This window comes from Rhinolophus sinicus, linkage group LG06 (genome assembly GCF_036562045.2).
Source record: "Rhinolophus sinicus isolate RSC01 linkage group LG06, ASM3656204v1, whole genome shotgun sequence".
NCBI classification, from domain to species: domain Eukaryota; kingdom Metazoa; phylum Chordata; class Mammalia; order Chiroptera; family Rhinolophidae; genus Rhinolophus; species Rhinolophus sinicus.
This window is the reverse complement of record NC_133756.1, coordinates 109,107,675-109,135,155: the sequence shown is the minus strand read 5'-3', so window position 1 is coordinate 109,135,155 and position 27,481 is coordinate 109,107,675. Positions and strand designations below refer to the sequence as shown.

Genomic DNA, 27,481 nt, shown 5'->3' with positions numbered 1-27,481 from the left:
CCACTCTCAAGTCTGGCAGGCTGGTGAGACACTCCACTGAGGTGAGATGGTGAAAAGACACCTGCCTTGCGTTCAGAGGTTCCGGTAGGGGCTGCAGAAACAGCTGGAGGGAAAATACATCTAGCAACTCTCCCTCAAAAAACCAAGCAGATGCTTTTAGCTTGAGATTTGAGGGGGGTGGGCAGGGACGGACGGACCTAAGGAAAAACAAGTGTTCCTGCTGCGGCTACACCTCCAGGGTTTAGAGATCAAATAAGTGTTCTGGAGCCTGCCCCTGGAATATAGGAAGTCCAGTTTGCAAAGGACAGAGCTCCCTGCGACGTCTGCTGTAATCCCTATTTCACATGAAACCAGGAGGGTTCTCAGGCTTTCTGGGATTACCTCTGTGTCTTGCCAATTAATCACTGAGTGCCTATGAGGTAGTAGACGTAGGGCTAGTTCAAGGCTTACCTACTGTGAATTAACAGAAGCTGATGAAGCTGATGGCGATGACAGATATGATTATATGATTACGATGGATAGTCATTTGTTCACTTATTTCATACATATTTATGAAGCACCTATTTTGCATAAGACACTTCCTGGGTGAAGGAGCTTCAGTTTGCTCATCTATAAAAACAAATATGCGTGGACATAGCCCTTAAAGAACTGAGGGGCAAAAAGGAGAAGGAACATGTATATTTATAACTCTGGGAGGAAAGTGCGAGTGCAGCAGAACAGGACAAAGGCAGCAGAGATTGAAAGAAGGGAGAGTTACTTCCTGTAGGCTAACATTTCATGGATGAGAGGACACATGTGCCAGAACTTGGACAGATGGAGACAGTCCACCGAAGGTGTGGCTGGCGAGAAAGGAATTTGATGCAAAAGGAAATTAAGATCCAGGGCAGAGGTCGGGGGGACAGGCTGTGTGTGGGGGTGCAGTTTGCAGGAAAGGAGAGACTAGAAAGTCAGGCAGGAGTGAGACTGAAGGGCCTTGAATGTCAGGCCAAGGAGAACCCCTCAGGGTGACAGGAAGCTGTTTATAGGTCACTCCAATATGCTCACCATCACTGGTTCCCCCCACCTCTAAATGAGTTAAGGTTAACGGGCCACCCATCCTTCCACTGGAATCTGGATCCAAATCCAGGTTTAGGACCAGCTCTGAGCGATGGATGTCATGGTTGGCTCCAAGCATGTTGCCCGAGAGAACCACAGGGCTCAGTCAATGTGATCCCTGAAGGTACAGTACTGGGTGCACTGGGGATAAAAAGATGAAGACTCCTCCTTTCCCTGGAAGAGTTTATGAGGCAGTACCCAAAGGGTCCACGGCATCTTCTCACTCCTTTTCTCTCTCTCCAAGGGTGTGCGCATACAAGAAATAGGTGTAAAGATTCTTAAGAGTATTCTTCCACTTCTGAAAAAGGGGTGAGTGCAACAGACCCATAAAGATCACCAATGCCCCTGAGACTGGGCTGCTGCCTCTATGGAGAGCGCTGTCACAAGCCACAACTCACCGATCCCATGGCCCTGGCAGATAGGCAGGTCCGAGATTGTTATCTCTGTTTCACAGGTGAGCAAACTGGAGCTCTTAGACCTTCACGTTCTATGCATATTTCAGTATCAGCCACGTGCCAGGCACTGAACTTGATGTTTTCACATCATTTATCTCAGAAAGATTAGATGACTTACCAAGGTCACCTTCCTTGTGTATGTGGCAGGTCAGGATTCTAATCAGCCTTGGGGTTCCTGGCTCAGGGCTCCTTCTACCAACCCATTCAACTGGGTTAAAGTACCTGTGCTCTCAGCAAAGTCCTGCCCTGCCTCAGTGCCCCCCTCTCTTGCCTCTGACCTCCTCCTGGCAGCTCTCCCAGGTGGAGCCTGTGCCACCTCTGGGTGCTCAAACTCGGGTCGTTTCTCTACTAGCTCTCGTAATCAAAGCGTCCTTATTCTGGTTGCCATTCCCTTAGAATTTCTCTCTGCTTAGGGGCAGTGAATGACAAGGAGTTACACAGAGCAAATCAACTACTACTCCAGGGTGTTAACCCTATAACTTCGGGGCTTTTCAGCATGGTGAGGGGGCCCTGCCATGAAGCCCTCCCAGCCTGGAAATGTCTCTCCTGCATTGCGGCTCCTCTGAGGGAATGTCTCACCTCTCTCTGTCATCCACTCTTCATCCGACCGTGCTAATGGTTGGGTTATTGCAATAGCGTCACAACCACACACTCTCTCTCATCTCTCTTCTAATCTCTCCTGCCAACCAATGTGAGATTCATTATATCAGAAGCCCATTTTCATTAGGCCATCCCCAGGCTCAAAGACCTTGAATGACTTCTAATTGTCCATAAAATAGAGTTCAAAATGCCTAACTCTTTAATGACTCGAACCCAACATACCTTTTGAAACTTATTTCCTGCTATTTATCTGCACACAAAATTGCGTAGTTTAGCCAAATGGGCCTCCTCACTCCTGCCACATACAGTCTGAAAAAAACAAAAATCTCCTAGCTCTCAGCCTGCATATTCCTCTCTGCTAGAAGGTCCATTCTCCTCTTTCCCAGCCGCGCACATCTTGCCCATGACAATCAAATGCGATTTCTCCCAGCACTTGTGTGTCCCACTCACCTGTCCTGCTCACCTGTCCCATTTGCCTGCCTGCCTTCCACAAACGTTTAAGGACCTACTGCTTGCCAAGCCCCACATATGCTACTTAAACATTTGATGGTGACAGCATTTGGGTTCTTATTTAACGTTTTTTAAAATGCACGTTTTATCTCATCCAACAGCCTAAAGGTTAATGGCAGGGGTTTTGGAGTCTGATAACCAGTATTTGAATCTATGCCCCTTGATGATTTGCCATATGTAATCTTGGGTCAACAGGTAACTTTTCTGAGTTTTAATCTTCCATGAAATTGGAATAATAGTGACCCCTAACTCACCAGGTTGTTGTAAAGATGCAATGAAATAATATATGAGATCTGACAATTAAGTTTGAGAACTTGTTGCAACGATGTTACTAGCCTTTTTTGATATCAGAGGGATTATTCATTATGAATTTGTACCAACTGGACAAACAGTTAACCAAGTGTACTATTTGGAAGTGCTGAAAAGGCTGCGTGAAAAAGTAGGACGGTGTGAACTTTTCGGCAACAACTCATGGCTCTTGCATCACAACAATGCACCAGCTCACACAGCACTGTCTGTGAGGGAGTTTTTAGCCAGTAAACAAATAACTGTACTGGAACACACGCCTTACTCACCTGATCTGGCCCCCAGTGACTTCTTTCTTTACCCAAAGATAAAGGAAATATGGAAAGGAAGACATTTTGATGACTTTCAGGACGTCAAGGGTAATACGAGGACAGCTCTGATGGCCATTCCAGAAAAAGAGTTCCAAAGTTGCTTTGAAGGGTGGACTAGGTGCTGGCATCCGTGCATAGCTTCCCATGGGGAGTTCTTCAAAGGTGACTGTAGTGATATTCAGCAATGAGGTATGTAGCAGTTTTTCTAGGATGAGTTCGTGAACTTAATTGTCAGACCTCGTGTGTCTTACTTTAACAAGATGCCTTGTATGCAGTAAGTGATCAGTAAATGGTGTTGCTCTTATGATTATAATAATGACTATTATTGGGGCAAAGAGTACATATTATCATTTATAATTCAATTAGATTGGAATTTATAATTCAGCATTACCAGAGATAAACCACGCCTTACTTACGTGTTAAATGAGTGAATGAAAGGAAAACCAAGGGGAGACCTTGGCAAACGCAGCTGTTAAGACAGCCTGGCCATGCGCAGCTCAACAGCGTTCTAACCTGGATGTCTTCACTCATTCCAATGGCTCCTGCTATCGTTTCTAAGCAGACACTGAGAGCTAACTGTCGGCTGGACACTGACACTTGACTGTCCAACAGTCTTCCCAGAGTCCCCAAGTCCTTAACCAAATGCATATGCTTCTCCCTCTTATTCCTTTTAAACATTTTACTTCTGCTGTCCTGCCTTCCTCGGTTACCTCCTATCTGCCAGGCTCAGAGCTGTCCAGTCTACTTTGACGCTTCTCTGTCATTAGTCAACCGCAGCCAACTGGTCACCAAGTTCTGCTGACTTGACCTGCTCCCTGTTTTTTCCCATCGGTTCCATGATCTTCATCCCCATTCTATCTCCTTGGATCAGCCCATCCACCTCTCCCTTGACCGCTGTCGTGGTCTCCTAACTGGTTTTGCTACTCTTGGATTTCCCCTGTTCCGTTTCATTTTTTCCAAAGGCAGCAACCAGTGACTGATGGATGAAGGAGATAAAGGCCCAGCACCCGTGTCTCAGCTCAGGATGACTGTGACGGCCATCCCAACTCCAGAACCTCCTCATGGGCTCACTGAGTCTTCCTTGAGACCTCACTCAGCTCAGGCTCTATACTGCCTCCTTCCCATGCAGAGGAGTTGATCCCACGAGTACTCCCTAATATGTTCCTGATATGCTAATCCCCATCTCACACCGTTTCCCAGGAAATCCAACTGCTGACACTGAGCAGAGTGCGTTTAACACATGGTGGGCCTGTGCACAACAGGCCAGCACTTGGCACTTGCGTCTGGTCCAAGTTTAAATGACTAAGTGGCTGGTGCCCAGCGGCGGAGGATGCTCCCTTGGCTCCATGACCTGGCTGACACTCAGCACCTCCTTCCCTCAGCTGTTGGGACTGGGAGGAGGGGAGATTTAGGCACTTGGGAAAGCTGTTTGGGAGGAGGGCTGTTCTCTGCTGAGCCTTCCTCCGCTTGGGCAATGGCCGCTGTGGGAAAGAGGCAGAAGAGCAGTTCTCACTCCTGTTTGTGATTTATGCTGGACAGCTCTGGGCAGCCTGGCCCGCCCCTTCTTCCCCGAACAAGAGGGGCCTACAAAACTTCATGTCCTCCAGCCCTGAGCTGTGGCCTCACTTCCCTCGCAGGCTTCTTCTCTTACCTTTCAGTTAGTAGCTCTGCTTTCTGGCTCGGAAACTACCGAGAGCCATCTCTTATCTCCTGAGTTGATTCAGAAACTCTTTTGAAACAACCCTTCCTCTAGCCAAGCAGCCAACGCTATTAGGGTCCAAAGATTCCTGTGCCTTAAAAAAGTTCTGCTCAGCAGCTGGGGGAGAGGTGGCTCGGCAGCAGGGTCCTGGTGACATCAACACTGATGTTTGGGTAACCGCGGGCAAGTCACATAACCTCAGCTTGCTCCTCTGAGCAAAGACACACCCTGACCCATCGTTCAGGACCCTCATGAGGGTTTCAGAAGCACTCTGTGCTCTGCTCAGAGACTGTGAGAAATCAGTGACATTACGAAGAGGAGTCAGCATCAGCTCCAAAGTGCCACGAAAGGGATACTGAGCAGAGATCCCCTACTTAAGGGAATCTCCATCTCCTGAGGTAACTGGAGAAAACACACCAGTAAACAAGAAAGACTGCAGCTTGGGACATTCTGAACCTTTGAAAGGGCAGCCCCAGGGATAAGGAGGAAGGACCCTCCAGTAAAAGGCTGGTGGATAGGGCAAGGTGGGGACTGGGGCAAGCTGGGAGCAGCCCCATCAGCCCTAATTGACTTGTTTACCTGCCAAGCTATAGGCCCAATATTTAGAGCACCTGGTTTTTCAAGAGAAGCCAGAAATCCAAGTATTTTGTTTTCAAACGAAGTCTCCTAATTTTTAAAATATTGCCCACAAGTTCAAAATTTTCAAAAACCACTGAGGGCCATATCAGACATGTCTAGGGGCCAAGCCGGCTGGCCGCCCATTTGTGGCCTGTGACTCCCAGGTAGGGAGGCCTCTCCACAGCTGCCCTTAAGCCTCTGCAGTCTCTTCTCAGCACTGCTGTGTGTGCTAAAGCCACCCCTTCTTCCTCCAGCAAGGACACCATCCATTGAAGTGCCCTTCATTCTGGCACAGACTTTATCAGAGTTAATCTTCACAACTGGAAAACAAAGATCAGAGAGGTTGTCTGCACACACAGCAGGTAACTGGAAGATTCAAGGCCAGGACCCAGGTCTGTCTGATTGCAAAGGCAGAACAGATCCTTCTACATAGTTACAGGGACTGACCTCAGGGTTTCTACATAGTGAGACAGAAATAAAGGGTGGAGGGGAGGAGGTGGCCCCAGGCATTGACTCATCTGCTCTGGGGTGCTGCAGGGCCAGTGGCCAGCCAGTCACCCTGTATGCTCCTTGTCCCTGGGCTCCTCTCTTTGGCAGCACAGACACACACAGTTTACTGTCATTGCTTCCGGGTCAGTCTCTCTAAGCAGACTGTGAGCTCCTTGAGGTCAGGCCTGCATACCTTCTCTATCCCCGAAGCCCCAGGGAACTCTTACAGAGTAAATGTTTACAAAATAGATGTTGAATACATCTGGATTAGGTGCTCTGGTCCAGCTCTTCTCCTGGAATGTACACTTTCCCCAGAGGCTCTGGGTGTCTCTCTTTATTTGAGGTCTGCTCAAGTCACACATCTTCCAGGGTGACGTTAAACCCCAGTTCCTCTTCCTGTAAAATCACGAGAGTTTCTGTCTCCATCTTTCTAGTAATTAGCACTCAGAACTTACTAGGTTCTTAGAAAATATTTGCTGGCGTCAATGGATATTTGGCAGCTAAGGTTCTGTTTTGAATTCACAGAAGCAATTCATGGTCAGGGTCTGTGTTTTTCTCATTCTGCATTCCTCGTAGCAGGGCCCTGGGGGCGCCCTGACAAGAGGAACAACTGGAACCTGAAATCCAGCCCATGACCCCAGCCCCCTTCCCTATTACAGTCTGAAGGAAGGAGCCCCCCCTTTTTTTTTACTGGTTCAGAGGGGGTGTCTTTTCATTATTCTTTCTAATATCCTTGTAACTTGCACAAAGGCACCTTATGTGTTAGTGGAGACCCCACCTCTCCACTCCTGGCACCATGCCTGGTACATGGAAGATGCTCATCATATCTGTCAGCTGAGCTCAGTCAACTCAGCAAGCATCTGCTGAGCACCTACTGTATACAAAGCTTCCCCACGGTTCACCTGCCCAGGAAAGTGAAAGATTAATTTGCAGGACCTCAGCAGTGTGTCCCCATAAGGCAGGCTGGAGTTAACTTCCCACTGAGTGAGCTGGCTTCCCTTCATGTCCTCAAAATTGTATTAGAGATGCATCCCGGACACGCCCTGTAAACTTGCTTCTTCTGGGACTGGGACCAAAACCTGCAGGGCCAACGCCAACATGTAACTGAAGCCTCAGCAGATAAAAGCAGGAAGGAGAAGCACAGGGTGAAATCTACTGTAACTGCTTCCGAGTCAGCCTCTCTAACCAGACGGTGAGGATGACAGAAATGGATGAAATGAGCTCTTCACGGGGCCAGGACTCAAATCCAATGTCCTGACCTGCCTGCTGTGGCTCTGAATGCTGCCACTTCCCTGGGAGGGTCAAAGTGGGTGGGACACAAGCAGAAGTAGGGAGAAAGAGGCTGGATGTTGTGCTGGTGGAGAGCGGTGGGTGGCTCAGGGAACTTGCAGGGACAGAGGGAGTGAGGGCCTGGGGAGGACACAGTGGTAGAGTGCCTCCGCCTCCCAATTGAGGCAGGATGGTGCCCGCATGATGGTGAGCTGAAAGGTGCTTATCCTGGGCTTGGCCAGCTTCAGCCCCTCCCCAGCTCGTGTGCCAGAAATGCCCTCGCTTGGCAGCCAGCGAATGTTTTGTATTTTTGCTTCCTACCCCCCCACACACATTTTTTTTTGGTAAAAGTGACAAGGATCTTAGATGCCTGAGCCCCTCAAAGTCTTCCATAGACGTTTCTACAGCAGGAAGCCATCTGGGGATGTAACCAGAGGCTAACAAATTTCTACAAAGCTGTATGTTTTATATTTTAAAATTAACACAAATTTTGCATTCTGTATTGTATACTGTTTATTAGATAAAAAATATTTTCTCCTTAAATTTTTTCAGTAGAATGGATATTCCAGGAAGAAGTGTCAGGTTTATTTTGTTCCTCTGAATATACAACCTTCCACCCCCACTCCTCCCCCCACATCACTGCTGTGTACAACCAGGTGTGAAGGTATTGTTCATCATAAGTGTTTTCTTTGGTTGCAGAATGTCCCCACCTTGCATCCTACTCTCTCCAGTGCCTAACTGTCCAACTTGACCCCTCAATTCAAGGCCCTGCTCCAATGTCACCTCTCCCATGAAGTCTTCCTAGATTCCACTCAGGCTAAAAGCAAACTCCGCTTCTTTGAACACCCCCAGATCTTTCTGTGTCTTATTTACCTCTGATCAAGTTCCACCTTGTTAATGTTTTTGCGTCTCTGTCTTATTTTCCTCATGAAAATCCAGCTACTTGAGAAGAGGGCCTATGTCTGATTTTCCCCTGTATCCACCATGGAAACTGGCAGAGTGTACTCCATACATGCTGAACAAATCTTCAGGCTACTACCGATACTCCTACTATTAAGAATTATAACATAGTAATAATAATATATTAAAATAATAATAAAGGACAATTTCTCATGTGTGCCTGGTTAATGCAAATCTATGCTTTGTGGTGCATTTATGCTCAGCTGTATAAGGTTTATGGTCTGGGAAAAGGGTGCAGTATCTTGCCTTCAGTGTTGTAATGGCTCATTTTGTAGGTAGAAATGACTCTGGTCCAGGCTGAAAGGGTTCATCCAACAATAGAGCAACAGCAAAGAAAATAGGATCATACCTTAATATTGTCTTCTGGCCAAGAGTTCATCATTGTTGCAATGTGGCCCTTGTCATGAATGGTGATGAACAGCCCACTAGGAGAAATAAAACACGTACACACAGAGACACCAGATAGTCAGACCAGGAGCAGAGCAAAGAGCACAGACACTGTGTATCATTGTCCCTTAATATTGCCCATAGGCCTGGGCAAGAGGGGTCCCTGCCTGAAGCCCCAACAGTTAAGAGGGCCCTGTTCCTTTTCCATTTCTCCTCTCTGCAGGGCAAGCAGTCCATGGTGTCAAGGGATGTGCACGCCTGGAACCTGTGCTCACCAGAGCTTGCACGCTCCCAGCAGTCACATAGGACCCCAGAATTCTCTGGCTGACTGGTTCCCAATGCTGCTTTCAGGGCCTCTTCTCTGGGTGTCTCCTTCTGAGTACAGACCACACTGTGATGGGTGCACCCCTACGCCCAGGGCTACAACTGGGACCTTCATATGTGGTGTGGAGCGTCCAGATACATGTACCTGAGGCCTCTTGCAGTGGGGATGGGAAGAGGGGTGGGCCAGTTGTGAGCCAGTTTCCTCTGCACCACCAGAGTCTGAATATTCGAAATTCAAACCTGGCCTTCCTGACCATCTGCAGGTATAGTTGTAAAGACAGGAGGTGAGAACATATTTTACTTAACAATTTATTAGCTTGATTCAGAACTTTTAAGGTTTAGACTGTGTACGTGGACCTGAGTCTTCTGCCCTAGGATCAGGGATGAGAGAATAGGGGTACCTGGGCTGGAGGGGTGGGGCAGGGGCTGGGGGTGCAGAGGACAGCGAGTATCCATTTCTTTGAAGGCACTTCGAACTTAACATGGCCAAAACTGAATTTACGTTCTAACCCACCACTGTGACTCCAACACAAGACGAACAAAGACCTAAAACAAATCTGATTCTATTCCCTTGCTCCCTTTCTCAGTAACTATCATACTCCCCCTTCCCCATGCATCTAGTTTAACAATCCCAAACCAGTGGAACCACCCTTCACATTTTCCTCTCCCCTTTTATGCAACCCATTGCCTCGTCCTTGAATCCTACTTTCTAAGTAGCTCTTGGTTCATACACTTCTTTCGTCTGTAACACCACCTCCCTGGTCCAGGCTCCTGATATCTCTTCCCCAAAGTGCCACAATAACTCTGTGACATCCCCTCTTGTCTCTCCCCAATCTACTTTCTGTACAGTAGAATGAGTGATGTTCTTGAAGTCAGTCTTACCATATTAACCCCTAAAAAGTCCAAGCGTCAAGCTGGCTCCTTGGAACTTGTTTCTGAGGATAATCTCTAGGCAATTTGAGCTTGGAAAATCACAGGGTGTTGGGAGTCATGAACTTCAAGGGCGGCCCAGGATGAGAACATCAGTCACATCCTGAAGTTTAAAGAGGGGTACTTTGCCTTGATGGCAGTAGCAGGGTACATGGGACAAGCTGAGCTTATAGGCCTAGAACTTTTTAAAGAAGCAACCTTCTCTACCTCCAAAACAGCTGCTACTCCCTGGCATGGCCTGAAGAGGTCTTGTTAGAGGTGTATCTTTGGCAGTTTCTATTTTTTTCCACAGCTGCAGCTCTAATATCCACAAGTAATTTCCTTCCAGGTGGTCCAGAGTTACTCACATGGCATGATGTGCTGGAGGGTCCCAGCTCCAGGCTCACTGATGACTCACCAAGTGACCTTGGGGAAGTCATTTACCCACAGTAATTAATCCCAATGACGCATTCCCAGACTCTTGAAGTTCCTAACCCTGCTCTGTTTTGGAAAAGTCCTTCCCCAAACAACCACGGTTCTCGACATTCCCATTACCAGACAGAGGTTTGATAACACGTAGCAAAAAGCTCACATATTAAGGAGTAAGACCCAGGCACTATTTTAGACCTTAGCAAAGCTTCAGTGTGGCTAATTCTAAACAAAGGAAAAGGATGATTACAGAAATTATCTGGTGCATTAAAACAGGCTCTCTTTGGTGAAGATAAGGAGAGGGAGGAGGGAGGTTTAAGATGAATATTTTCACATTTAATTTGAGCTACCACTATTTCGAAAGACCCTTTTCTCTCTCTTTTTGTATGTATAATTTCACTCTCTGCAGCGATCATGCTGCAAAAATAACACTTTTGAAATTTTAATCACTTCTCAAAATGCTTTTCCATCTATTATCTAAATTGCAGCTATACACGATCCCACAAGCATTGTCCTGGATGGGGATTTTGAAATATCTAGTCCAAAGACCTCATTTTATACACGAGAACACTGAAGTCCAGAGAAGTGAAGTGACCTGTCTGAGGTCACACAGCTCATAAGCAGCAGAACCTGCTTGACCCAGGGTGCTGAGTCCAATGCTCCGTCCACTGACCCAGACTGCCTGTTCTCTCCAGGGTTCCGGTTCCCCACAAACAGCTAGAGGTGAGCAGTGAAGTGTGCCACACAGAGATGTACATTGGGGCCGCTACAGAAAAAATTTTCTTTGATGCATATTGGTAAGGAAGTAAAATGTGCAGAGTGAGGGATAATGCTGCTAAACCTGTGGGTTACACGTCCCAGCAGGATTCTCTTTGCCCGTCCACCCATTTCCTGGCAGAACTGCATCTAGACCAACTCAGAAAGAAGATACTGTCAGGATGAAAACCTCTTAAAAATTCCTTCAGCAGCCTACTTTCAGGGTTAGCCACTTTTTACTCAGGTAACACTGTTTTCTGCAGCAGTACCTGGTGATAGGGTGACTGTTGTCTCTGCTTCCATGAGGTTCTGATCGTATGAGAAACACTGACACCCCCTCCTCTGCATTCCTTCTTAGTGGCTTCTGGGTGCCTCAAAACGTGCTTCCTGAGACCTCCCACCCATGGGAATTTCTGAGGCTGGAAGAGGGATAGTCAAGTGACTTCCAGTAATACAAAACACGGAAAGTAATGAGGCTGTAAGCAACTCAAGTGAATTTTTAGAGAGCCAGCAGATGAAACATAGCACAGGCTGGGGGTTAAATGTCTCAGCTTTGCACCCACAACACCCTGGCTCAAAGCCTGCCTCTGCTACTCACTAGCTACGTGGCTATAGACAAGTTACGTCCCTTCCTCAAGCTTCAGTAGCTCATTTGTAAAATGCAGAACACGGGCACCAGCTGCTTCCTGCCTTTGTTATAAGGATTAAGGAAGATAATGCATATTTAAAGAGTTCACTACCTTGCCTGCTGGCCCTCACCAAATGGTAGCTTTTAGTGCTGCTGAGTTGGTGTAGTGGTTAAGAGCGCAGGCTCTGGAGTCACACCACCTGGGCACAAATGCTGGCAAAATGCTCAGTGGGGTGCCAGGCTCAGAGTAAGTGCTCAGCACATGTTAGTAGCTAATTACTAATTCGTATTTCAACAAGAATTATACGAAGTCAATGTGCATGGTTGTCAGGGGCCATTGTTGACAGTTATATGTGCTTTTGGTGAAACAGGAAGGCAGTCATAAAGTTTGGTAGAAAATCTTTCATTAGGTGGGTCATGAGTGAGGGCAAAATGAAAGGATCTTTGGTGATGTATAGTTGGAACTAAAAATTTTCCATGTTCCCTGCAAGAGCTAATATTCAATGAGAGCGAGATCAAAGGTAGCCTGAAAAGGAAAACAAGTCACAAAAGGGCAATATCCATTCATTCATTAAATCATTTTTCCATTCATTTTTCCATCCATCCATCCATCCATTCATCCGTCCATCCAGTAGGCTTTTTGGAGTCTGTGTTCCAGAGACCCTTTATGTACATTATCTCACTATCAAGTGGGCATTACCTCATTCCACAAATGTGATTAAGAGGTAGAGATGTGAAGGTAGAAAAGAGATTCAAACACAGGTCTCTTGGATCCCTTTTAGGTGTGTAACTTCACCTCTCTGTGCTTTAGTTGTCTCATCTATAAAATGGGAGCAGTGGCTCCTTCTCTATTACGGAGCAACTGTGAGGATCAAACAAGGCAAGTTCACGAAAACGCTGCACGTTGTGAAAGCCCTGTAGACAGGCGAATCTTATTAGTAGCTGTCTAACCTTGTCTAAAGTGGGACGGGTGGTAAAGCGAGGGTCTCCAAGAGCACGCTCCTCTCTCTGGTTTCCTGTGGCGGCTCTTTACGGATGGATTGGGTAGTAATTTAGGTGCCAGGGAGCTGTCTGTATTCCACAGCAGGGTCTGTTTCAATCTTCTCTCAGGGTGAATGATGCCCTGGGAGGCACTGCCTTCAACAGCTGGTGGATGTTATCCCACTCTGGGGTACAAAGGGAGGCAGGAAGGTGGGATGCTCCAGGAAGACCTGGGCCTGGCTCCACTGAGATGTAGAAACACTTCCAGCTTTTGAGTGAATTATAGGCTGCCCCCGGGGATCCCAAGGCACTGAACATCCTGCCGTGAGCTACAATAACCACAGCATTTGTCAAGGCTAATAACTCCTCCGAGTAATTAGAACAGACCGTCCTTCACTGCTCCTGGAGCTGGGAGCTGGGCACCGGTGGCAGAGGCACTCGTGGGATCTCTCGCTGTTAATAGCCACTAACTAGAACAGGAAAAGAGCAAAAATAATTTTAGCGACTGATTACTTCCCCTGAGTTGTTCCTGTTTACTTCAGGGAAACAGTTTTAAAACTAGAGGGAAGAAAAAAATATATAGTGACTATGGTAAACTGTCAACCTATGGAATCCAGGATTAAAGAAATATAGACCCCTGTTTTATATAACGTACAGCATATTCCTGCAAAGTTGCAAGTAAATAAAGTATCTATACCTAAAATTATATTATACGTATACTTGGGAGGTTGCTGTTTACAGGGAACTTGCAGAGAATTTTTTTTTTTTTTTTGAACATAAATCACTGTCCCCTGATTTACGGCTTTTATAAGTTTGGACTTTCCTATTTCAGTTTCTAGATGGAACACAGGTCTCTCTTAGCTAATGTGTGGTCATTAGGGCCCACTGACCACAGCAGAACAGGGGTGGCTGAGATGTGGGGTGCCCACCTCCTGTGTGGAGCTTTGGGGTAAGGGCCCAGAGAAGGGAGGAATAGATTCATGTTCCACAAAACCTGCATCCAGCACCTCCTCTATCTCTATTCTTTCACCACATACTTAACTCACTTGGCCAGAAAGTCGTGTTTTTTTTTTAATGGGCTGTTCATCCTGGAACAGAGTTGACGTGACATTTGGGGTGGAAGCGTTTAAGTGTGTGATTCACCATCTTCTCTTTTTCCTTTGCCCCAGTAACCTGCACAGTTCCAGACGACGTGACTTTACAGAGTACAGCCCCCCGCTGACTCAAAAGGAACATGATGCAGAAGCACTGAATAAACTTTGTTTTAAGCCTTGAGATTTCACAGTGGTTCCTCAGCGTAATGCAGTCGTAGTGCACTCTGGTCAGCAAAATCTTCCTGAGATGCCCAACAACATTTTGGAGCTCTGGTTAAAGCAGAGGGGACGGCCCTCCTTTGAGGGTCTCCCCTCCACTCTTCATCTCATCAGTCATTGTTCCTACAACAGATCTCAGACAGGGGAAGAAAATAATCCTGACTGGAACCGGTGCTATGGCACTGAGAATTAGTAACTGTTATTTAGGACATTGTGTCTTTAATGCAAATCTCCTCCCACTGGATTGTATGTTGGATGAGGGGAGGACAACATGTGTCTTAGTCACTGCCGGGACCCCAGGGCCTAGCATAGTGCCAAGCACGTAACAGGCACGCCATACGTAATGTATGTGTCAGGTATGCTGAGTGGTCCAGAACGTAGCTGCTGAAACAAGACAGATCTGGGCCTTTATTTTCTCAGTTACAAATTGGACATACAATAAAGCCTACCTCAAGGTGCTTCTATGAGAGGAAGCAATAAAATAATATATATCAGGAACGTGGCGTGAGGTAAATGCTCCCTAGGTGGTAGCTGATATTGGTTGCTTATGCTATGGATTGATAACATATCCAAATATTTTCTGGGTGAGAGAAAATTCTAAGCCAACAGTTATGGCTTGAATTGTATCCCCTCCTCCCCCGAAGATATATTGAAATCCTAATGCCAGGTGCCTGTGACCTCATTTGGACGTAGAGTCTTTACAGACGTAATCAAGTTAAGATGAGCTCATTGGGGAGGGCCCTAATCCAACATGACTGGTGTCCTTATAGGAGGAGGTGAAGACAGAGATGCAAAGGGAGAAGACTACCTCGTGCTGGTGGAGGCAGATTGGAGCGCTGCATCTATAAGCCAAAGAATGTCAAGGGTTGCCAGCAAACAACACAGCTAGAAGAGGCAAGGGAGGATTTTCCCGTACAGATTTTGGAGCAAAGCGTGACCCTATCCACACCTTGAGTTCAGACTTCTAGCCTGCAGAACTGAATCAATACATTTCTGTTGTTTCAAGCCACCCAGCTTGTGGGATTGCGTTACAGCAGCCTGGGGAAGCCAATATACCAGCCATCTAATTTTTGTGCAGTGGCCATGAACAGTGTGGTCATCACAATTCTTTCTCTGTACATTTCTAAAAACTCAGCCTGTTGGAATTTTATAAGGGTGAGTGCAGGTGAAGTTTCCTCCATCCAACAAAGGCCTGTAAATTACATCATTATCTCCGGTTTCCATCAGGAGCCAGAAAAATCCTCTTGAATTTTAGAATTCAGTTACATGAGAGAAAAAGAGAAACAGAGATAATGTTCACTTAGGAGCTATTTCTTGAGAAAAAGACTCTTAACCCTTATCTCGGCCTGCAGAGGAGTGACCCTTAGAAGTTTTCCAAACTAGAACTGGAGAAGAAAAAAAAAAAACACAACTAACAAAACTCACTCAAATAGACAACATTCATTTAGGCTTCTTGGCACCAACTCCAACAAAAAAGGAGGACTTAATTAAACCGGGGTCAGTGACATTAGGCAAGCCACTGCGGCCGGCTCAGGAGGAGGGACCCGCACTTTCAACTCTGAAACAAAGGCTCACTGTTGCCACGAAACCACCACCATTCCACACATTTTTGACCCAAAGGGAACCTGTCCTCTGAAAACCCGCAAGAGGCTATTTTTAAAGCCCCGCAGCAACCTCCCTCCCTCCCCCGCTTCGATCCCTCAACCCGGAGTCAATAACAGCAGGAGAAAGTAGGTCTGAGAAGTCCAAGGGCCTCGCAGCCCAGCACCCGGTGAGGCAGAGGCAGAGGCTGAAGCAAGCAACTGTCCAGGCCTGGGAGGAACTTAAAAATCACCCTCATCCTGGTTTCTATGCAAAGTCCTCAAGGGAGTGTGACTAAAGTGGTGAACATGTTAGTGGCAGGTCACTCACTCCTTCTTTGGTATTGTTTTCTGTCTTGAGGAACCTTTTGATTATTTTAACCCACTGCACAACCACAGTTAATATTCTGTACCTCACACAGCCCATCCTGTTTGCATTCTGTCTCCCTCTGAGGTGGGATGTTACAAAGGGCATGGGTATGTGCCCCCTCCCTGTCCCGTGGAGGCCCTTTTCCTTTTGACTCTCCCAGATAATAAGTGATGTGGAGTTTTCCTGTCTTTGGAATGAGGCGTAAAGCTCTGTCCACGTGACTCTATCAGTGGACCTCAGAGTGGGCTGGGCTTCCTGGATTTCTCCTGTTTGAGGTGAACAACTGCCCTGGCCCCTGCACGGGCTTCATGTATCCTGCTTTGTGCCAGGCACCATTCTGGGCACACGGGAAACAAGGATGAAGTAGACTTTACCTCTGATCCAGTGGGGTTTTCAGATCGAGGCAGACTGGGAAAAAATAGAGTACAATTGGGTATCACAGAAGCATTGTTGGAGGGCGGGGCGAACCACAGAAAAGCAGGCCCAGAATGGCTAAATGGCAGAGTGGGAATGTTTAGACCAGGTCTGGAACCCCTATTCTAAGGCCTTTTGGCTCTCCCCTTCCACTCTCCTTCCCTCTTGCTTCTGTGGGATGATTCTCCCCAAATAGACTTGAAGCTTCAGAAGGACAGGGACCATATCCTCCACTTCCATTGATTGATTTCCATGGGTCCCCTAATACAGCCTTATAAACATCGTATCCACATCAGAGAGGGATTTCTGAACAGATGGTCTATTCCTTTCTCTTTCTCTGAATGTGGGAATGGAGTAGTTAGGACAAGGGCAGTAGAAATGTTACCACTACTATATCTAGCGATGTGATTTGGGAAAGTTACCAGACCTCGTTGAGCCTGTTTCCCCATCTGAAAAATATGGAAGGTAGATCAGATAACCTCTAAAAAAATCTATGATTCTATGACGTAATGTAGCAAGACCTGCAGGCAGCTATGGAGTAGTTGCAAGAGCATGAATTTGGAGCTAGACAGATCTGGATTCAAATCCCAGAGCTAACCCTTGTTCACAAATTATTTAACCTCACTGAGTCTCAGTTGCTTATTACTAAAATGGAGCTCTAATTAACAATTAATTTTTTATTTATTATATATATATATATTTTAATTAAAGTTTATTGGGGTGACAATTGTTAGTAAAGTTACATAGGTTTCAGGTGCACAATTCTGTATTACATCATCTATAAATCCCATTGTGTGTTCACCACCCAGAGTCAGTTCTCTTTCCATCACCATATATTTGATCTCTATTACCCTCATCAATTAATTTAATAATTAAATCCATCTCACTATGTTGGTGTGAGCATTAAATAAAATAATGCAGTGTCAATCACAAAGAGGCCTCCTGATAAATCTTAAGTTAAAACCTAAGAAATATTTGCCAAAGGAATGAATGTCGGTTCACCTCCAAGAGACACAGAATGTCTGATGGGGTGACTACATATTCTGGTTCACCCGCATCTTGATATAATTATTATTTGTTTTCCTTTCCACTCTCAAAAATTCACTGACCGGTAAGTCCAGTCTATTAAGTTCAACATTTCAAACATTTTTTGGATGCCTACTATGGAAAGTCAAGCTCATCTCTTTGGTGGCATCCTTTGGAATCCTTTTTATGTATTGTCATTAATTTTGATCCTACTGACAATGCAAAGCATCTGTGAAGTGGCTTCTATCACCCACAGTCTTTTCCTCTCTATGACTTTTTGGAACAGTCTACAACAGACTCTGTGCCAAACTCTGCAGAATTGGTGTTGAACTCAGACAAAGGATGGAGCCTTGCCAGTATTAGGCCACAAACCTCAGGCCTTGTCTTGGCTCCCTGAAGGCCTGATCTTTGGCCTCAGGTAAGTGGTGTCATTGTTATCTCAGTTACCATATATAAAAAGTCAGAAAGAAAGAAAGAAGATAATATTTATTTAGCTCTTGCTATAGTACGAATATGTCCTAAACTCACATGTTGAAATTGTAATGCCCAGTGTGCTAGTATCAGGAAGCGAGGCCTTTGGGATGTGATTAGGGCATGAGGATTGGGGCCCTCATGAATGAGATTAGTGCCCTTATAAAAAAGGCCTTAGAGAGAACCTGAGCCCCTTCTGCCATGTGAAGATGCAACAAGAAATCTGCCACCCAGAAGAGAGCTCTCACCCGACCATGCCTGTGCCCTAACCTCAGACTTCCAGCCTCCATAATTGTGAGAAATAAATTTATGTTGTTTATAAGGCATCCAGTCTGTGGCATTTTGTTATAGCAACACAAACAGACTACGACAGCTCACCTTGGGAACATTTTACAAATGCTGCACCATTTACTCATTGCCATGAGTCTGGGAGGCAGGTATCATTCCCATTTACACCTGAGAGTTCTGAGGCTCAGTGAGATGAGATAATACCCATGAGCTCAGGCACCAGGTAAGAAGCCACTGTGCCTTCCTGTCTCTCTTGTGGAAATTTCAGGGGATATTTGTAAAACACCAAGCCCTTTAAAAGCTAGGCTTCTATTAACATAGAGAGAAACTGGAATGGGTTTCTAATTGTCTTTAGTATTTTCTTCTTATTGGAATTTGCAAATATCGTGTATCACTCTAGTGTCTTTGATTATGAGATGCTTTTTGGCAGGAGAAAATTCTTCGAGTCGAATTCCAAGGGTTGGGGGAATTTCTTCATCTGTTCTCTTTGGATAAGAAGGATCGTGATAAGGTGTACAAAAAGCTGAAGAAGAAAGTGTAGTTTTCATTTAAAAAAAGCATGCATACGTGGAAAAGCTCATGTAGGGTACCCTGTATCTCCATCACGTCATTAGCTGACTGAACAATTTATTGTCAAGAGAAAAAAAAAAAAAAAAAAAGGCCCCATAGATGGAAATTTCAGCTGAAATGGACACCTTTGTCCAAACAGCAAATCACTTCAGAATCTGAAAATTCTAATTTTGCAACTCCCAGATGCTTTCAATTAGAGCAGGGTTTCAGCTGTGGTTTCAGCTGTTACTTGAAAATCTTAAAATGTGCCAAGAAAACTTAGAGAGGGTTGGTACAAAGGAGTTTCTTTTTCTACTGAAATATTTACTCCTCCAAAAATAATAATCATAGAGGCTTTAGGCCCCTTTTTCCCTGAGAAGTCACACTTAACACGCTTCACTTTCTTTTATGGCTGTGAACATGGCACAGACCCACACATGCCTCCACTTTATAAAACAAATAAACACCTTCCTGCTGTCTAGAAGGCCTCTAGTTGATCTGGATCTCTGGGCAATGCGTTTTTGGAACGTGGCTCTGTTCTAACATGAACTTCTGAAACACCCAAAGGAAACAATCATGAAATCTGACAGTCTGAAATCACTATGCCTCCGACTCAGAGGCCCGGCCAACAAGTTGCTTGTTTACAGGTATGTGTGAGATAGAGAGAAAAAAACATCCTGTTTACTTTTCTGAAGCAGGTTTGAGAAGTTGTCAGACCTATTTTTTTCCACTGCGTCATAAATCTCAGGGCCTTGCGCTGAGAAATAGGCTAGGAGCTCAGAACGCTATCAAGAGGCCCTGAAACAATAGGCCCCCAAGCCAAGGCCAAGCTGAAATTGTAAAAGCTTGAATCCATTTTATACTAACATTTATGAGACAATTCTACGGGCAGGCATCTGAGTCCTATCTTGAAGCAATTTGTAAGTGGAAGACTCTGCCCACTTTAATTTATCATATAAACATTTCTGGAGCTTATCATCGCATATTAGTCATGAAAGCTGGAATTTAATAAAGGAGAACAGAATGCAGTTTTCAAAGAGGACAAAAGTTCACACGGAAAACATATGTGTAAATCTTAGAGACTCTGATCACTGGAAGAAAATGTAAGAGACACCCAAGTGTCTAGAACCAAAAGTCTGAAAGGGCCACTCATCAGGTATAGTTAAGCAAGGAGGCGGGGCACACACTTTACTTAATTTGTCATTTTGACTCAGTGTAGCCTCCAAACTCTAAATCTCTTTAAAGGAAGAAATTTCAGAAAACTCAAGATCAAGAATGTTCAAGGCCAAGAAAATATCTGCTCTGAAGTGATTGGGAAAAGATGTGTGCTTCTTTGGTCAGAAATAAGTCACAATGGACCCGTTGAAATCAAAACACCAGTGTTATCATGAAACTCAAGAGCAGGGGCTCAGACAGACTTAGACTCAGCTCTTAGGTCTTCTGGTTAGTAGCTCAGTGACCTTGGCAAATGATACATTTGAACCTCAGTTTCCTCATCTATAAAACAGGGATAATAAAACGTTTCTAAAAAGTTGTATGTGATGAGGTAATATATGGAAAGCTGTTAATACAATGCCTGGCACATTTAGTAAGTGTTCAGTATATTGAAGGTATTTTTATTATTATTCCATGTAAACTATCCAAAAGAATACTTCACATCCCAGGCTTACTATTAGTCGAATGTAATGAGTAAGGCTAAAAAAAGTTGACTTGATCTGAATTAGGTATGCATGAGCTATCATGCTTGCAATATTACTGCTTTTTCTCTATTAGAATACCTTGGGTCTATAGTGCTAACCCCCAAACTATTAGATGACAGAACTAACAAATAAGGATCTCACTCTTAATCTGTTCAGGAGACTGTGATAATATGGGTGCTACTATGAAACAGTTTTACTGTTATGCTGAGAAACATAACAGGTTCAGTCTTTCTTTTCTATTGGCTTATGTATGCTAAAGCTCATTCATGAATTATTTCAGCAATTATTTGTTAGACCGCTCTATGTAATGGGCACTGTTCTAGCACTTGGGATAATTATTTCAGTGAACAGACAAAAATCACTGCCCTTATGGAGCTTATGTGCATGCATGCATTCATCCATTCATCCTGGTATCTGGCAAATGCCATACTAGTAGTTAAAGAAAGGGAAAGGACAAATATAAAAGATGAATAAGACACACTGTCTGATAAGCTCTCTGTCCAAATGGGCAGAGAGTGATGGAGCAGATCTGTAAGTAAGTACTGGATTATAATGCTAAATTCTATGAGAGACTATTAGCAGAGGCCACTGTAGACAGACATAGAAGACAGAGCAAAATATTCTGCAAGCAAGAGCGGGAGGACAGAGACTAAGAAGATGGCAAAAGATGAAGACATTTGGGATGGATTTTAAAGGAAAAGTAGGAGTCTGTTATTTGGGTACGTGGGGAAAGGGCAGCCAGCAAAGTGAACAACTGCTGGTTTCTGTCAATTAGTAGAGCATTTGGTAGAATGTAAGCTTAAAAGGAAGTACAATGTGTGAACTCAAGCAACATGATTTTGGAAACTCAGCTGTTATCAATCACTGACTAATGAAACACTGTTTTTTTTGTTTTTGATTTAAAGTAGGACCAAGTAGAAAATGGCCTTAATTTCCCCTGTTTTTCCATTAAGTGACAACAGTTGAGTCTGCTCCCGCTTGAGTTTGATTTCTGATGTTTGATTTCTGATGCTTCATGCTTACCCACAGGAGAGTTTTTGAAAATATGGGCCATGTGCCACCAGGGTAGTTCATCAGCTTCTTGAAGGAGAATCTGTTATGGGTAGTTTTAAAGTGGAGAATCTTGGGCTCACTCTTGACCCTGTGAATCAGACTTGTGGGAAATAGAGCTAGAGTCTGTACTTTTTAATAAGTAAACTCTTAAGAAAGTTTAAAACCACTGGCCTAGGTAGAGGTTGACTCTCAAACACTGCCCTCCCAGTTTAATAATCAAAATAATTGAATTACCTACTTATCTATTATTCTAGCCAGCACCTTACCTGATTTTGTTCTACAATTATTTGAATTTAAATGTCTTGCACCATCTTTGTCTACAGAGAGGTTTCTCTGCTCCTCAGTACTGAGGACCCCCACTTTCATCCCCATATGCTTCAAAGAGGTTCAACATTCTAGCTTCATCTGTTCTTCCAATTGGTAAAAAAGTTACCATGACAACTTCACATCTATGTCTCTCCACTTGACTGCACATGAGAAACACCAAAGGGCCCACACAGGGTCCCTCCTGCACAGATAGGCAAAGGCAACCTGTCGAATCTCATTGGTGAGGAGGATTCAACATTGTCATTAATCCCCTGGAACCAAGGACTCTGGAAAGGCAGGTCATGATCTCATTCCACTCTAGCTATTGATTTCTTCCCAATCGATAAGTCTGGAATTGGGGATAAAGCTACTTTGCAAATAATGGATAAAGTCTGTTCTTTAATTATCGCAGTAACATAGAAACTCTTTGCAATTACTTTTCTCTCTCCAGCCTGGCTCTTAAAATAATTCCAGAAACACTTATTAAGTGCCTGCTATGTCCCAGGTCCTGTCACATCTTCCTGGTGAAGATTCTTAAAGGAATCAAACCACTTTTTACATTACCATTAAAAAAATTTTTTTAAAGACATAAGGCATCTTAAAGTTATAGAGTTAAAACTCTTAGTCTTTAAGTAAATAGCCAGTAGTAATAGAACCACACTCCTCAAAGATTCTATTAGACGTCATCAGGAAAATAGCACTCCAAGTTTCTTCTGTCTATTCACTGACCCTATTCTTCTTCCATCCATTTCCTTCCATCTAACAAGAACCATACGCCAGGCTCTGCGCTGGGGGATGGGTATCCAATGGCAAGCTAAACAAAGACGGTTCATGCCCACTGAAAGCGTACAGTCCAGCAGTGAATAGCGTTCTGGACGACAAATAGAAAGCACCAAATTCTAGGTCCAGTTCTCTCTCTTACTATTTGTACAGTCTTAGGGAGTCACTTAACCTCTGGAATCCTCCATTTCCTCATGTGAAAGGGGCTGTCCTCTGTTTCACAGAGCGGTTGGCAGGATTGTATTTGAATTCACTCTAAAACTTCAAAGTGCCATATAAATATAATAATTATGAATTAAGTTCAATTAAAGTGGCAGGGGAATACCTATCTCTCTGCACCATGGGACTAAAGAGACAAGAGACCTGAGTTCTAGTCTTGCCACTTCCACTGACTTGTATCTCTGGTGAGGAGGGTGTCAGGTCCCTTCTTGACCTCAGTTTGAGCTGGTTGATTTATAACTCCATGATCCTGTCATTGTATGCTGCAAAGAGAGGCAGCACAACTATAGAAATGCAAAGCTTGAGGCTCTCTTGAGAGCTAATTAATTCCATCTCTTCACAGACAGGGTCCTATCAAAGGGGCCTGTGACTCTGTTTTCAAAGTCCTCTTAGGAGTCAAATCTCAGTCTGTCTTGCAACTCAGTATGGGGAGTTGTCTGGAAGTTTTGGCTATGCATGGTTCTTTTAAAATTGGAGGACATTAAATATCTGGATACCAAATCAAGGGCATATCATGGGAGCAGGAGCTATGAAGTACTTGGCACATCCTTGGTACATACCCAAAAGACTCTGCCTGTGCAGATGGGAAGCACCTGCTGAGGTGCAAGCCCTGGCTCTCTTCCTGAGACTCTCTATCTGGGCACCTTGATGTGGCACCGCAACTCATAGCTCCACTTCACCCTACCTCTCCACAGGGCACTGCAGCTGAGATGGATACACAGGGGATTCCTACTCTAGCTGTTGTTAACTTCATTGTCTAAGGAAACTGTTTATACTGCTGTTGTGGTTTTGGAGGTCAATATTTGTGAACACATGATTCAGAAATGATGCTGAGTTTCAGTAGTGCAGGATTTGAGGGAGTTCCAATGCGGAAGGAGGGAGAGGCTTTGGAATAGGGCAGACTCGCGTTCGAATCTTGCCACTTCCTAGCCAGATGACTCTAGGTCAGTCTCCCTTCACCTCTGAACCGCTCCTCTGACATGGGGACAAGAAGACATTCCGATTTCTCAGGGCTGTTGTAAGACTTAAAGATAATAAAGGAGACATGGCTATCATGGTATTGGCCACTTAATGACAGGAAGTGGTGGTAATTGTTGTTCTAATCCAGCTCACTGTTCCACTTTTGGAGTCCAAGCTGAACTTTCCACGACTGTCATTACACCACGACACAGTTCAAATCTGACAATTCTTCCTCATTTTCACCTTCACATCTAACTAGTGTCCATCTATTGCACACTCCTCTTTCTCAGCGTCCTGTGTTTGCACTTTTCATCTCCACATCTAGGACCCTCTCAGGCTCTTCTTTCCTTGTGCTTTAGTTAATACAACAGCTCCCTGTGATCTCTTCTCTTTAGTCCTCCATGAATTATCCTCCTCGGAAAATGCTTTCGTGACAGACTTGCTCTCAGAAATGACCCATGGGCCCTGACTTATGCAGTCTAAACGCCTCACCTGGCCTCACCAACCCCACCTCGTCAGGGGGGTGATCTCATCACACACCCTGCACATACATGCCTTAGGAGGACAGGGTGGTGAGTCCTCCATCTTGGAGATGCTCAACCACCAGAGAAGAGGCTCAGAAAGGACATGACAGGCAGCTGTGAGGTGTACACTCTGGAACCTGGGTTTGAATTGTGCCTCTACCATGTGCTAAACGTGTAACCTTTGTCAGGTCACTTTAATGCTGTGACTCAGTTTCCTTTTCGTGGAAATGTGCCTAGTAATATTACATACCACAAAGAGATGTTGAGGAGCCTGAAACAGTAAAGCCTTAAAGAGTGCCTGGTACATTGGAAGCTCCTGAATAAATAAATGTGAATTACTGTTTATGACAGAGGTGATTCAAGCATCCCATCAGGAAGGGGAATTGCTTTCAGCTGCCGTAACAGAAAACTTTGACTCAGCCGGCAGGAAAGACATTTATTTGATAAAACAAGAAGTCCGGGGGAAGGCGGCTCCAGGATTTGTTTATTTAATGGCTCAACAATGTCACCAAAAACACAGGTTCCCCACATTACCATCCTTAGCATTTTGTTCCTAGGGCTGTTTTCCTCATGACTGTAGGATGACTGTTACAGTTCCAGGCATCCCAGGCAGACATGAAAATGTCCAAGGAAGAAGGAGCTTTCTTATGATGAGAAAAACCATCCCTGAAGTCCTCTGGCAGATTAGCCTCACATCTCTTTGGCCAGAATTGTCACTGGCAGGAGGACACTATGATTGGCTGGGATTAATTAGGACCTACTGCTTGATGCTAGACAGGGCCAAGTCTTTCTCAAAGCACATGGTCACTTACGGGAAGAAGGATAACTGAAAAACAAAACAAAACAAAAAAAACTCCTAACTAACTAAAAAACCAAAAGAACCAAAGACGGGGTTTTGTTAAGAAGGAGGAAGAGGCAACCAGCAGTGTCTTCTTCATTCCCAGTCCTGAAAGTCTATGATTCTTGGCTTGTTCTAGCCACAAGTCTTGCTTATGCAGCAACTCTTGCTTGAAGCTCATCCAGGAAATCCTCCTATGCCAGGGACTGGGCTGAGCCATCTTCCCAATGTGTTTCAAAATCTGCCTCTTGAGATTTAGATCAAGAGGCCACAACTCAGTGGAGATATTTCTTGCCACAATGAATTACCGCAATACTTTCAAAGTAAATGAGACAATGCACACCACACTTTATCAACTGGCTTATATCACTTTAGAGCTGCTCTTCTCCTCAGTTGGGCTGTAAACTCCTCAAGAGCAGGGAGCACGAGTAAACTATCGATTCCATTTGTACCTGTTATATATTTATGGTGGCCAACCACAAAGATGGTGCTTAATTAAGACTTGTGCAACCTAATCAGAAGACAGTCTTTAAGTGCTCTGTCCGGTACTATGCTTGGCACTGTGGGAGATGTAGACAAGAACAGGATATCATGAATTCCCTGCCGCCCCACCAATCCCCTGAAGCTTGTGATCCAGGAGAGGATGTCATATGATAAACTGTGTGAAGTTGGAGAAGTCCATGTTCCACCACCCACATTACTTTTTGTCCTTTTAGCTTTTCCATTTGCTCCCCTCCAGGAACCTTCAGGACAACGCTGACACCACACTGGGGCACTTGCCTGAAACTTGTTTCCATCTCCAGCTTCTTAGAATCTTCTTGATTGATTCCTTCTCATCCTGCCCCATCAGACAAAACCCATTTCCTTCCTAAGTCCCAATCCCAATGGTCTAGGGAAATGCTGGTTTAAGATTAGTCTCAAAGAAATCAGTTCATACATAAAATTTCAAAGTTTACGCATATGGGAAATTTAAGGAGATTCCTATAGGTGCAATGGACTAAAATAAGGACATGAACGTAATAATGGAATTTAGGGGTTGGCCAGCTGATGGTGGGGTTCTTTTTTTTTTTTTTTTTTTAAGTTTTTAGCTTTTTATTTTGAAATAATTATAGTCTCAGAAGAAGTTGCAAAAATAGCACAGAGGTCCCATATATTTGTCAATGAAAAACATTTAGCCTAAGAAAAAGTTTATAAGAGTTTATTTGAGCCAAGCTGATGACAATTGCCAAGAAGCAAAGTCTCAACAGATTGAGAAAATCGGTGGGGTTCTTTTCTGGCAAGGCAGTCTTCACTTTTCTTCAAAGGATTCTACAACAATGATCTTTTACTCTTCTTCTTGTCCAGAACCTTTCAAAACATTTGCACTGTTTGTAGCATCTCTTAAGAAGCCACTCTTTCTGGACTAAACATAGCATGAGCAAACACAAGCTTTGGTGAATTTTACAGGTTAATGAATGATCAAGGTTATTTGAGGAAAGGTCTGCTCATCTCCTGCCTGTGTGTATGTATTTCCTTCTCAGTAAGGAAATTCTCCTACACCTATTCCTTTGATCACCATGGCTAGGATTATCAGGGACAAAGGAGGAAAAGGACAGAGTCGGATTAAAAAAGAAACAAAAATCAGTTTGCTTAAATTGCCAGGGAAATCAGCCTTTGGCTAAAGGAAGTCAAACCCAGAACATCCTGTTCTAGTTAATAAAGCTCATCTGCTTCCAGCTTGAGCAGGAAAATGTAATCTTTGCATCTGCACGGGGCTGCTACACCATGCCCACCTTCACTCTCAGCCTCCAAACTCATGGATGGCTGACAGGTGTCCTCCATCCTCCCCACACAGCAAGGTGCTCCTTCTGGATGCTGAAGTCCCAGGCAGGTCACATGCAATGAAGTACAGACTCAGTCAGGTTTTTTTTGTAAATCTCAAAATTTCCTCTAAAAAGGAATAAACTTCTCCCCTAAGTGATCGAAATCCATGTGATTCAGACCCTAAAATAAATGATCTTTCTCTCCTCCATCTCTCTGTTCCAAAGTATTTCAGTGATGTGAGATCCAGATACAATTTAACTTACTCCATGTGACATTGTGACATTCGTGTCAAACATCGAACAACCTCCCACTTGGGAAGGACTCCTCGTGCTACCTTCCTTAGCTCTAGTCCAGCATCAATTCTCAAGCCATGGCACCAAACAATCCCTGACAGACCGTGGACTGCCCAGCTGGTCTACCTGGGAAGGTGCCCATATGTGAGTCAGAGCTCTCAGCAAAAGTGACACTTCTGCAGATAAGCCTACAAGCTTTTTCTTGGCAGAGTGAAAAGTATGTGTTTTCATCTACATCTGCATTTTCCTCCCTTAAAGGTCAAAAATC

The 27,481-nt window shown here is 44.6% G+C and overlaps 1 protein-coding gene across 2 annotated transcripts in view; it reads right to left on the bottom strand.

Annotated features, from left to right (window-relative positions):
• The window catches only part of ME3 (malic enzyme 3), a 174,180-nt gene that overhangs the window by 57,506 nt on the left and 89,193 nt on the right, over nt 1–27,481 (bottom strand). For both annotated transcript variants that reach the window (XM_019739628.2, XM_074335628.1), the window contains exon 5: nt 8,662–8,737. In XM_019739628.2, the coding sequence (XP_019595187.2) occupies nt 8,662–8,737 (76 nt within the window). The remainder of the gene's footprint in view (nt 1–8,661; nt 8,738–27,481) is intronic.